Source organism: Chiloscyllium plagiosum, chromosome 14 (genome assembly GCF_004010195.1).
Source record: "Chiloscyllium plagiosum isolate BGI_BamShark_2017 chromosome 14, ASM401019v2, whole genome shotgun sequence".
NCBI classification, from domain to species: domain Eukaryota; kingdom Metazoa; phylum Chordata; class Chondrichthyes; order Orectolobiformes; family Hemiscylliidae; genus Chiloscyllium; species Chiloscyllium plagiosum.
In genome coordinates, this window is record NC_057723.1 from 63,669,688 (window position 1) to 63,682,765 (window position 13,078).

At 44.6% G+C, this 13,078-nt stretch overlaps 2 protein-coding genes across 7 annotated transcripts in view; both read right to left on the reverse strand.

The window, feature by feature from the left end:
- The window catches only part of uimc1 (ubiquitin interaction motif containing 1), a 52,137-nt gene extending 46,558 nt beyond the window's left edge, over positions 1–5,579 (reverse strand). Inside the window, exon 1 of the mRNA XM_043703909.1 lies at positions 5,480–5,579. Coding sequence (XP_043559844.1) covers positions 5,480–5,512 — 33 coding nt within the window. The 5' untranslated portion in view covers positions 5,513–5,579. The remainder of the gene's footprint in view (positions 1–5,479) is intronic.
- A 3,803-nt stretch (positions 5,580–9,382) lies between these two features.
- LOC122556771 (polyadenylate-binding protein-interacting protein 2-like) overlaps positions 9,383–13,078 on the reverse strand; it is a 45,392-nt gene continuing 41,696 nt past the window's right edge. For all 6 annotated transcript variants that reach the window (XM_043703910.1, XM_043703912.1, XM_043703913.1 and 3 more), the window contains one exon: positions 9,383–12,477. In XM_043703910.1, coding sequence (XP_043559845.1) covers positions 12,421–12,477 — 57 coding nt within the window. In that variant the 3' untranslated portion in view covers positions 9,383–12,420. The remainder of the gene's footprint in view (positions 12,478–13,078) is intronic.

Here is a 13,078-nt window from a genome sequence, read left to right on the forward strand (position 1 = left end):
TTGAGTTTAGAAGGCTGAGAGGGGATCTGATTGAGACATATAAGATTATTAATGGATTGGACACTCTGGAGGCAGGAAACATGTTTCCGCTGATGGGTGAGTGTCGAACCAGAGGACACAGCTTAAAAATATGGGGTAGACCATTTAGGACAGAGCTCAGGAGAAACCTTTCACCCAGAGAGTGGTGGCTGTGTGGAATGCTCTGCCCCAGAGGGCAGTGGAGGCCCAGTCTCTGGATTCATTTAAGAAAGAGTTGGATAGAGCTCTCAAGGATTGTGGAATCAAGGGTTATGGAGATAAAGCAGGAACAGGACACTGATTAAGGATGATCAGCCATGATCATTATTGAATGGTGGTGCAGGCTCGAAGGGCAGAATGGCCTACTCCTGCACCTATTGTTTATTGTCTAAACACAAACTCAAAAGGCTAAACACAAACGATTAACTAAATCAGAATATTATATAGGTTGATAAAGAACTCCAACCCCTGCTACGCCAGCGGTTGAGACCTGCCAGTGAGGACCGCATGCTCCCTCTCCCCAGGGACAGCAATAACTGGTGGGTGGCACGGTGGCACAGTGGTTAGCACTGCTGCCTCACAGCGCCAGAGACCCGGGTTCAATTCCCGCCTCAGGCGACTGACTGTGTGGAGTTTGCACGTTCTCCCCGTGTCTGCGTGGGTTTCCTCCGGGTGCTCCGGTTTCCTCCCACAGTCCAAAAGATGTGCAGGTAAGCTGAATTGGCCATGCTAAATTGCCCGTAGTGTTAGGTAAGGGGTAAATGTAGGGGTATGGGTGGGTTGCGCTTCGGCGGGGCGGTGTGGGCTTGTTGGGCTGAAGGGCCTGTTTCCATACTGTAAGTAATCTAATCTAAAAAAAACTGTAAAATAGGGAGAGACAGTGAGGAACAATGAGCCCCTTTTCAGACTGCTGCCTGAACCTGTTAATGGCCCTCTTGGCCAGGCCCAGGAGCAAAGTCATGAGAAGGTGACAGATTTAGGACAGATATCAGGGATAGTTTCTTTACTCAGAGCAGTAGGGGCGTGGAATGATCGGCCTGCAATAGTAAAGGACTCATCAACATTAAGGGCATTGGACATAGATGTGGATAATAAGGAATGGTGTAGGTTAGATGGGCATCAGAGTAATATCACAGGTCGGTGCAACGTCAAGGGCTGAACGGCCTGTACTGCACTGTAATGTTCTATGTTCTAAGGCATGTAGGCTTGTCCACCCTTCTCCGTACTGGGTGCCTATACATCAGGAGTGTGGGCTGAAGTGCAAACAAACTTTTAACAGCTGCCCCTTCAAAAACTTAAAAAGGGCCTGCAGACCAACACACTTGATGTACAAGTGGAAGACCACATCCTCAGATTCACTGAAACCAGCAATGGTCTTGCACACACAAAATTTGCTTAGTCACCAGTTGCTAAGGACCACCACAGGCAGCACTCTCCAACCAAGATCTCCAATGTGAGAGAGTGCTTCCCCCGGGGATCTCTGCTGCCAGAGGGCAAAATGTCACACCACAGTATATCTGGGTGGCAGGTGAAGGTGCGATTGTGGAGTATGCACTGCATCAACCGTACATTTAACGCCTCCGCACCATTCAAAAAGGGCACTGGGAGGATATCCCTGGGACGGTTCAGATTGTGGGGCACCAGGTGACAAGGGAGAATCCGCAGCGTGGGGCCAAAGTCGAGTTCTAGACAAATAGGGATCAGTTCATCCAGAAGCCCTCAGTCTGCCTGTGTCGCTTCAGGCACACGCAAGGTATTAAGGCCGAGTGCCTTGTCTATCAGGCACATTGGTCCTGAACCAGAGGTGGACTGAAGCCCTTGCAATTAACTGTACCGGCCTAATCCAGTCTGCCATCCAGTGCAGCCCAGGCTGGTCAGCTCTGTAATCAGGGCTCTCAGTGAAAATGTGTATAGGGTATAAGCAAGCAGGCAAAGTTAAGTTCTGGGTTTTGTGAAAAAAAAAGTCGGCAGGATCCAAATGGATAGTTATGATCAGACAGTGTCAGCGATCGCCCAGAACATTGGTGTCTCGAGATGGATGGGCCCACAAGGGAAGATTTTAAACCTTGGTCCCTCTTGTGTGCCGGAGACGGATTTTAAACCTTGGTCCCTCTTGATATTCTTGTGTGCCGGAGACGGTCACCTCATTCAACGCTATCTATTCTACAGATTCCTCGAATGGTAGTTAGCTAAGTTGAGAGAGACAGTTTGGCAAGCGCATTGGCAGGCCAAGGTTCGAGTCCTCTGTGCTGCATTGGTTCGGGGGGTGGTGACTGAGGTTCAAGTCCTCTGCACGGTACTAGGGTTTGGGTCTTCTGGGTGGGTTGACTGGTAGCTCAAATTCTCTGCACTGTGCTGTTCGAGCCTTTTATGTTTGAGGTTCGAGCTTTGTGTTTAAGCGAGCTTAGAGGTTTCGGTGTTTAATTCGGGTTCAAGCTTTTTGTGTTTAATTAGAAATTGAGTTTTCTGTGTTTATTTAGGGTTTGAGCTTTCTGTGTTTAAGTGAGGTTCAAGTCCCCTTGAGGAGTAAAGTGAGAAAGGGTTAAAATCCCCTAGTGGTGAAATATGAGGCTCTGCAAGTGTTTGTCCTGGAGGAAGTGTGTGGCTTGGATTGCGGCACCATGTGGTCCACTGCGAGGGCTTTAGAAAGTGTGGTTTCAGTGAGAGGATGAAAAAAAATGAAACGAAGGCGAGAAACACTGAAATTAAGGTTGTATTCGTACTTGGGTTGAAGGAGGAACGTTTCAATGTAAATTGTGCCATGCTGAGAGTGTTTGATGTTAAAAAATGTTGGTTTGCTAAAATACTGGTTCGGAAAATCCTTTTAAGTAGCTGTTTTGCCTTGTATGAATCAGGATCTCAATTCAATGTGTTTTGTGGGTTACGTAATGGGCCAGATTTTGTTTTTACATTGAAATTGTACAACATTATGTCCTTTTTAAAATGATCAATCTTGTAACTTTAAAACAAATTGATTGAATGCTTTGAGCCCCTGATTTGATTGAAATTCCCAGCTATCTAGGAATAATGGATCATGTCCCAGATCAGGTGGATGTTGTCATGGGTGCTCCAGCCTGGGATGGCGTAGGACGGATCTGGAGTGGAAACTGACCTGGCAAACATTTTATACTCCATGCTGAGGAGGGAGAGTGGACACCAATTCTTAAACAAACTAAGATTCCTCTTCTTAGGCAAAAGAGTAATGTTGGCCCTGCGCCAAGAAAGGGGCATCTCGCCATTATTTTTCATTCAGAAGATGAGGGCGCCACTAGTTAGGCCAGCATTTTTTGACCATCTCTAACCACCCAGAGGGCAGCTAAGAGTCAACCGCATTGCTTTGTGGTCTGAAGTCACACATATACCAGACCAGATAAGGACATTAGTGAACTAGATGTGTTTTGCCCCAATTGACAATGGTTTCATGGTCATCATTAGACTCTTAATTCCAGATATTTATTGAATTCAAATTCCACCACCTGCTTTGGCAGGATTCGAACCCAGCTACCCAGAACAGACTTTAAATTAACTGTCCAGCAGTAATATCACTAGGCCACTACCTTCCCCAGTTGCGACGCATTCCTTCATGACTCCCACAGTTGCTCTCCAAGGATGTTCCAGAACTTCCTGAAGAACTCCACGGTTAGCCCCTCCAGCCCTGGGGACATGCCCCTAGAAAGATGCTAAAGGGCACCAAGAAGATCCTGAAGGAACTGGACCCGGAATCTCACATATGTGCCCCGGGACCCAACGAGATGCAGATGCCAGACACCTTTCTTAAACAATGGCACCACATGAGCCAACCTCCAGTCTTCTGGCACCTTACTAATGGCTATCAATGATACAAATAGCTCAGCAAGCGGCCCAGCAATAATTTCCCTAGCTTCCCACAAAATTCTAGGATACACCTGAGCAGGTCCCAGGTATCTATCCACCTTTCTGCATTTTAAGGCATCCAGAACCACCTCCTCTGTAATGTGGACATTTTTCAAGACATCACTATTTATTTCTCCAAGTCCTCTAGCTTCCACATCCTTCTCCACTGAAAGGAAATACTTGTTTAGTACCTTACCCATCTTCTGTGGTTCCACACATAGATAGCCTTGTTGATCTTTAAGAGTCCCTATTCTCTCTCAATTTATTATTTTTCCCTTCAATGTATTCGTAGAATCTCTTTGGATTCTCCATAACCCTATTTGCCAAGGCTATTTCATGTCCCTTTTTGCTCTCCTGATTTCTGAAGTACAAGGTTTGGGAAAGGAATTCCACAGTATGAACTCTCAACTGTTTTGCGTTATGCAACAGAATAATCAGTGTGATAGTTAAAGGAAGAATATTATATTATAGAATGGATATTGGTGGAATATTACATTATTTTGTACTTACTGGTCAAATATTACATATTTAGAAGTCGACAGCCAAGATTACCTCAGAGTAAAACAGGATTTTGATCAGATGGGCCAATGAGTGATAGATGGAGTTTAATTTAGATAAATGTGAGTTGCTGCACTTTGGAAAGACAAATCAAGGCAGGACTTAAACACTTAATGGTCCTTGCGAGCCTTGCTGAACACAGAGATCTTGGAGTGCAGGTTCACAGTTCCTTGAAAGTAGAGTCGCAAGTAGAGAATAGTGAAGGAGACATTTGGTCAGTGCATTGAACGTAGGAGTTGGAAGGTCATGTTGCAGCTGTACAGGACATTGGTTAGCCACTTTCAGAATACTGCATGCAATTCTGCTCTGTCTGCCCAAAGAAGGACAATGCAAAACTTGAGAGGGTTCAGAAAAGATTTACTCGGATATTGCCAGGATTGGAGGGTTTGAGCTATAAGGAAGCTGGGGCTGTTTTCCATGGAGTGTCAGGGGCTGAGGGGTGATCTTATAGAGGAGCATGGATAGGGTGAAGTGCTAAGGTCTTTTCCCTGGGGCGGGGGAGTCCAGAACTAGAGGACTTAGGTTCAGGGTGAGAGGGGAAGAAGATAAAAGAGACTTAAGGGGCAATGTTTTCATGCAGAGGATGGTGCCTGTATGGAATGAGTTGCCAGAGAGGTGGTGGAGGCTGGTACAATTACAGCATTTAAGAGGCATCTGGATGGGTATATGAACAGGAAGGGTTTAGAGGGATATGGGCCAAGTGCTGGCAAATGCAGGACACCTGGTCAGCATGGACGAGTTGGACCAAAGAGTCTGTTTCCGTGCTGTACATCTCTATGACTTGACATTGTATTTACTGGAGGAATATTACAATATTAGAGTTAATGGGGAAATATAACCTTACCTGATAGCTATTCATATAACACTTATAGCACTTAACAGTTTATGATATAATATCTGCAAGTTACTAATATAACGTTACATTACTCCGTAGTTACTGATAATATACACTATTAGGTAGTTACTAATAGATTACACTATGTGGTAATTGCAGGTTTAATTAGATATTATTCGGTGGTTAATGACTAACCTGCGGAGCTCGAGACCCTCTCAACCGCCCCATCAGCTCGCCGGAAACTGCATCACCCGGACCGGATATGACCTCACAGATATCGTGGATACCACTCACCTCCCCAGAAGAATGTTCATTTTCTTCATGGCACCTCCCCTCTCACCTCCGAGTCCTGACCTTCTCCGCGGCTACTCACCCTGCCCCCCCCAAACCCTGACCTTCCCCATGGCAACTCGCACCTCACCGCCCCTGACCATCTCCATGGCACCTCATCCCTCACCACCCTAACCTCTGACCCACTCCATGGCGCCTCACCCACCCAAACCCTGACTTTCTTCATGGCATCCCACCTCACCCCCCTCCAAATCCTGAATCTCTCCTTGGCACTTCACCATCCACACCCTCCCAAATGTCTCACTGGCCTGAGGGTCAGATCCAAGTCACAACCCCTGATCTCTCCTGAATCTTCACAAGGTACTCCCTTTGAACCTATCACTGGCCTGAGAGTTAGCCCCCCAGGCACACCCTCTGTTCCTCAGAGCTCTGACTTCACCTCCCACCCTGCCTCCAGTTGGCCTGAGGCTTAGCTCCAAGATAGAACACCGATCCGCCACAAGACCCTCACCCAATCCTGAACACACTGTCAGTCCTGGGCTGCACCTTTACCTTACTCTGAACCTCTCCCACCCCAATATCTTCCTGAACCTGACTCACACATACCTGAAGTTCTCACTGACCTCCCTTTACAATGATGTGCATGATTCCTGATCTTCCCTTTGACTCTACTGTGCCCACACTCACTACCGCAAAGAGCTATGGAGGCCAAGTCATTGAGTAGATTTCAGACAGAGATAAATAGATTCTTGATTGTTAAGGTGATTAAGGATTATAGGGGGATAAAAGCAGGAGAATGAGATTCTGTCATGATCAAATAGCAGAATACATGCAATGAGCCAAATGAACTAATTCTGTTCCAATAATTGGAGGTGTAGTGGACAGCGAAGACGGTTACATCAGATTACAACAGGATCTGGACCAGATGGGCCAATGGACTGAGAAGTGGCAGATGGAGTTTAATTCAGATAAATGCGAGGTGCTGCATTTTGGGAAAGCAAATCTTAGCAGGACTTATACATTTAATGGTAAGTTCCCAGGGAGTATTGTTGAACAAAGAGACCTTGGAGTACAGGTTCATAGCTCCTTAAAAGTGGAGTCGCAGGTAGATAGGATAGTGAAGAAGGCATTTGGTATACTTTCCTTTATTGGTCAGAGTATTGAGTACAGGAGTTGTGAGGTCATGTTGAGGCTGTACAGGATATTGGTTAGGCCACTTTTGGAATATTGCGTGCAATTCTGGTCTTCCTATCTGAAAGATGTTGTGAAACTTGAAAGGTTCAGAAAAGATTTAGAAGGATGTTGGAGGATTTGAGCTATAGGGAGAGGCTGAACAGCCTGGGGTTGTTTTCCCTGGAGCGTCGGAGGCTGAGGGGTTACTTTATAGAGGTTTACAAAATTATGAGGGGCATGGATAGGATAAATAGACAAAGTCTTTTCCCTAGGATCAGGGAGTCCAGAACTAGAGGTTTTCGGGTGAGAGGGAAAAGATATAAAAGAGACCTAAGGGGCAACTTTTTCACGCAGAGGGTGGTACGTGTATGGAATGAGCTGCCAGAGGATGTGGTGGAGGCTGGTACAATTGCAACATTTAAGAGGCATTTGGATGGGTATATGAATAGGAAGGGTTTGGAGGGATATGGGCCAGGTACTGGCAGGTGGGACTAGATTAGGTTGGGATGTCTGGTTGGCGTGGACAGGTTGGACCGAAGGGTCTGTTTCCATGCTGTACATCTCTATGACTCCAAGAGGGGGGTGAGTGACGGATTTTGGAGGACATCCATACTTCGACTGCAAGTTAAGTCAAAAATCCCTGTGTCTGCGTGGGTTTCCTCTGGGTGCTCTGGTTTGCTCCCACAGTCCAAAGGTGTGCAAGTCAGGTGAATTAGCTATGCTAAATTGCCCATAGTGTTAGGTGCTTTAGTAGGGAGTAGGTGAATGGGTCTGGGTGGGCTACTCTTCAGAAGGGCCTGTTTCTGCACTATAGGAAATCTAATAAATCTAATCTTATGGTCCCTGTACCTGGACTCTGCCATCCTCCAGCTTTGGGCAATGCTGTGCACAACCTTTTATACAGGTCATTTCCCTCATGCTGCTGTGCCCAGATCCTGACATTGCATGTCAACCCTTTTGAGCTAAATAGTAACCCTCCTCTCCCCTAACCCTGCTGAGTTCAGAAACTGCCCCTGCTCCTATAAGCAGAGTACTTTGTGCAGACCCTGATCCACTTCTGACCCTTGTATGTCTGGATATTTTCACACACTGAACCATACGCTGTTCCTGCCACAATCTTGACCGTCTGCTGTTGTTGAAACACCAGAATGAGAATTAGGAAATTTCATGTCAAGATTAATCTGACTTTGATCTGAGTGAGACCAGTAAAGGTGATTACCTCAGATTACAACGGGATCTTGATCAGATGGGCCAATGGGCTGAGAAGTGGCAGATGGATTTTAATTTAGATAAATGTGAGGTGTTGCATTTTGGGAAAGCAAGTCTTAGCAGGACTTACTTAGTGGTAAGGTCCTAGGGAGTAACCTTGGAGTGCAGGTTTATAACTTCTTGAAAGTGGAGTCGCAGGTAGATAGGATAGTGAAGGCAGCATTTGGTATGCTTTCCTTTATTGGTCAAAGTATGGAGTACAGGAATTGGGAGGTCATGTTACAGCTGTACAGGACATTGGTTATGCCACTTGGAATATTGCATGCAATTCTGCTCTCCTTCCTGTCGGAAGGATGTTGTGAAACTTGAAAGGGTTCAGATAAGTTTTACAAGGATGTTGCCAGGGTTGGAGGATTTGAGCTATAGGGAGACATTGAATAGGCTGGAGTTGTTTTTCCTGGAGCTGAGAGGTGACCTTTTGGGGGTTTATAAAATTATGTGAGGCATGGATAGGATAAATAGACGAAGTGTTTTCCATGGGGTGGGGGGAGTCCAGAACTAGAGGGCATAGTTTTAGGGTGAGTGGGGAAAGATTTAAAAAAGACCCAAGGGGCAACTTTTTCACAGAGTGGTATGTGTATGGAATGAGCTGCCAGAGGAAGTGGTGGAGGCTCGTACAATTGCAGCATTTAAAAGGCATCTGGATGGGTATATGAATAGGAAGGTTTTGGAGGGATACAGGCCGGGTGCTGACAAGGGGGGCTAGATTGGGTTGGGATATCTGGTTGGACAAGTTGGACTGAAGGGTCTATTTCTGTGCCGTACATCTCTATGACGATGATTAGTGAAAACAGACTGATACTGAAAAGACCAAAACAGACAAAGTAAAAATTCCAGCCACATTTCATTTCAGGTTTATTTATTTTTTTTTAAATATTTTTGGAAAAATATATTTTTTACATTTTTTTTCAATTTAAACACTCTTCACATTCAACACAAATTGGCAGTGAAACTACCAAGTTCATAACTGAAGATGCCCAAAACTCCCTCTCTTCCAGTGGGTTGGTGTTGTTTACCTTACTGTCTGTCCATCTCCACAATTTCATTACTCATTTCTCCCAGGTGTTCATACTTACTGTACCATGAGAAAGGGGAGACATTACTTAAAGCCGAACTGTTTACCCAAGCACAATATTTCTGACCTAAGCGGACCGTAGCTTTTTAGATGGTCGACTATTACAACAGTGGAGAAAACTATTGTGTTGCAGATTCTCACAACTCAATATGCACCTAAACTTCCTGTTCCCTCACTGAGTTAGACAGTAACACTTTCAGTCCTGGAACCAACTCTCAGTCCGCGCAAGTCCTCACTGCCTTTTTTCTTACAAGTCAAACAAAAAAGTCAAGAGAATCTCAAACATCTGTCTCCTAAATAAATGCATTTGTACAGCACAATTCATCAATTATGGACATCCCTAGTTAGTTCATAATGCAGTATTATTCTCAAATGAAGTCACTTTAGGGGGAAAAAAAGTCAAGCCAATTACTGAATAAATGTAAGCAAAAGTAAATTCCCTAGTCCCAGAGAAACATAGGGCTGCTCTCTTACTTTAGAGGGAAACAACTGGCAGTGTTTAACCTGAACGGCACCACACCTCAGCCAAGGGACAAAACTGAGAAGGCAGTAACCAGTGGTCATGCAGAAATTGAATTTGCTATTAGCATCATACCAGCAATCCAGCCAACTGAGGTCAGCGTGGGTTCAATTCCCACATTAGCTGAGGTTACCATAAGGTCCCAATCATGCAGTTGGGCCTCAGGTTAAATCATCACCATTCATCTTCTCTAATGAGAGCACAGTGATATGGTCCTCTGGAACTATGATTAATCTGAATTTACTTTGAACAAAATGTATTTTAGTACTGTACTGAACAGTAGTACCAGGACCACATCCAGTTCACTCTCTACACCACAATCTTAACCAATGCTGACACCCTGCTCTCTCTGCATCACAATTTTAATTAGCACCAACATCCTACTCTGTCCCACAATCTTAACCAGCACCAACTTGCACTGTCTTTACCCCAACTTTGCACCCCAATTTTAAATCAGCACTGATACCCTTCTCTCCCTGCACCACAATTTTAACCAATACCAACCTCTGCTCTCTCTGCACAGCAAATTCTCTTGTCCACAAAAATTTTGATCCCCACTAAGCTTGTGGCCATCAGCTGCCAGTATTCACATGTACAATAAATGCAATATTAATTGATAAGTCAGCAATTTCTTGAAAATAGTTTCAAGGTTTGAAACTGCAATCCAGAGTGATACACTTGTGCTCGAGGCAGAATGGCTTCAACAGGGGTTTTGCAAGGTTATTGTTGTTGAAAGGATGTCTGACATATACATTACACAACATTTGGTGAAAAGGTGTAACTGGGTGTTTTTTGGACAGTGCGTTCCAGTTACTTAAAATTTTCAAAAATTAACACCCTCTATTTTGTCAAAAGAGACATACTCAAAAAGAGAAAATCAATCAACAAATTTCTACAAACGTGCCTTTGTGCTCCTACTTTCTGCTTGCTTGCTTATTCAATTGCAAAGTGTTTCTGCAAATATCGGGATATTAAACAGTACAACTGCCAAAAGTGCCACTCAATTGTTAGGCTGAAGGTTGAACACACTTGGATTTTGGTAGTCCATTTGAGTTAGCCAAGATCACACATTTCAGACCCCACTGACATCCATGTATTGTTGTCTGTTACTCTCACACCTCAATGCACTTGGGAGAGCTGCCAAACTATTAGCTAATCAAAACTCACTTCTGGAATTCACAAAACATGTGCCACTAGATTCAAAAAGAGAAAAAGTGTATCACTGTCTTTCTAAACGCCAAACCTGTTGTAACATCTTTCTACACTGCAGACACACATTTAATCAATTCCCATTCACACACCCAGAGAGAACAGGAAAGGAAAAGATAATAATCCACAATAACTGTTTAATTCAACAAGTGGCCTTTCATCCTACATCTTATTAGCAACTAGACAACAATACACCAATAAACACACAGTCGAGGTCTTATGATGTGCCCAAACAGCAAAATGGTTGAATCTTCCCTGCTCAATAATGGACTGACAAATGACAGCCACATGAGTAACATACATTCTCATGCCCACTGCTATAACTTTAATTCTTGTGAGAATCTACACTTTGGTGCCATCTTAAACAGCATCACAATGACTACATTGCCAAATGAGTGAGTACAGACAGCCTTCCCTCTACACTGACCTTAACCAGCACCATAGCCTCCAATCACTAAACTGTGATCTTCACTTGTGCTGACATCCTTTAACCTCTACACCAAGATTGTTACCCACACCAACACCATGTCCATCTCCACACTACAATCTTAGCCAACATTGAGCCACTGCTTTCTCTACACAATGATCTTAACTGAAATTGACAAACCCCTCTCTCTACACTACTGTCTTAAAACAGCAGCACATGCATTATACCAGTGGACAGGGAATCTTGTCATTTGACAGGGACTGGGAGACAACATAACCTGCACCATGTGACAAATTCTGGGATTGATTGCGATAGGTGAAATTTCCTGATCAATTGCACTGAGATGGGTTTCACTGTCTTAATGAATTCCCATTGCCATGTCTCTGATGGATTGACATGAACTTTCTCAGCAACACAAACAAGGGGAAACATTCTGAACACAACTGTACCTACAGAAGCTATGCTTATTACAAACTGGTGAGACTGAAAAGATCTTCAGTAGTGTATTAGCTTAAAGTAGAAGCACGAGCAACTTCTCCCCGTAAGACCAGTTCATGAAAACCCTCAAAAGTCCAGATTGTCAGAACTTTGTTGAATTAAGTGTCCAGCTTTGCCAAGGGAATACATAATACCTCCTATTAATCTCTGACAAGAGACCTCATATTTCCCTGACTAGACCATTCTCCCAGCCTTCAAGCTAACTGTAGACAAGAGTGCTCACACTGGTTACCAAGTCAGAGTTTAAAACAAGCTGCGAGAACAAATCCTGGCCAAGGGCTAAGAACAAGGGAGTGAACAGAGAACCAGCAAGCTCAGGTCTTCACAGCCACTGGCAACTATCCATTTCACCAGTTATTTGGCAACATAAGTCAAGGAAGTCGCAGTCAGCTAGGCAGTGTTAGGGCAGCATCCCCAGTCTATGCTGGCTGCTCTTCCCTCCCCGTGGCACTTCTAAGCTTCCTGTTTTTTTCAGTCAACGACTAGAAGCAAGTTATTGAATAATAACAGTCTCAGTACATTTATTTAGCATGCAACACTAAGTGAAAACTTTGGCAATGCACGAGTGTAACACAGTGATAGAGAAGGGAGCTTCTACTACTGGTTCCTCTAATACTGGCGTCACAGTGTGGAGATTGTGCTACATCCACCAACACAGGCCTCTGGAATCATCTTCAGTACTTCATCCCAGGAACAAACTCCTTCGCATTGGGGTTCAAGTTACTCTTGCTCTGGGGGAAAAAAAAAACAAGTCAATCACTTGCACTCAAATGCTGCAAAACATGATCAGCACACTTATATTTCATCACAAACCTGAGAACATAAGGCCAAAGCAGTCGCACCATTCAACATGGTCATGCCTGATTCACATCTCAACTTCACGTCCCCATCTTGGCTCTGGATCACAATCCCATTTGCTAATAAAAATCCTCACCTTCTGAACGTTAACTGTCAAAGACTGCAGATGTTTGAATTGTGTGTAAGTATGCAACTGCCCTATCCTCAATCCCAGAGAAATGTTTCATCAACAAAGCCCACAGACTGCAACAACAGGGATAGTCATTGGTCATGAAGAATGGCTCCATCTAGGTGAAGATGGGAAAGGGTGGGAGAGGGGTGGAAATAGGGAAATGGGCAGGGAGAGATGGGAAAAGGGGAGATGGGGGAAGGGACTGAGAAAATGGTGGTAGGGTACTGCTTCATGGGGTGTGGTGGGGATGGTGCAGGGGAATTGGTGGGAAATGGGCAGGTGGTGGAGAAGTCAGGGAAAATGGGATGGGGAGATAGGGGAGAGGGGATCCATTGCAGAGGGGGGGCTGGGAGAGGGGAGAG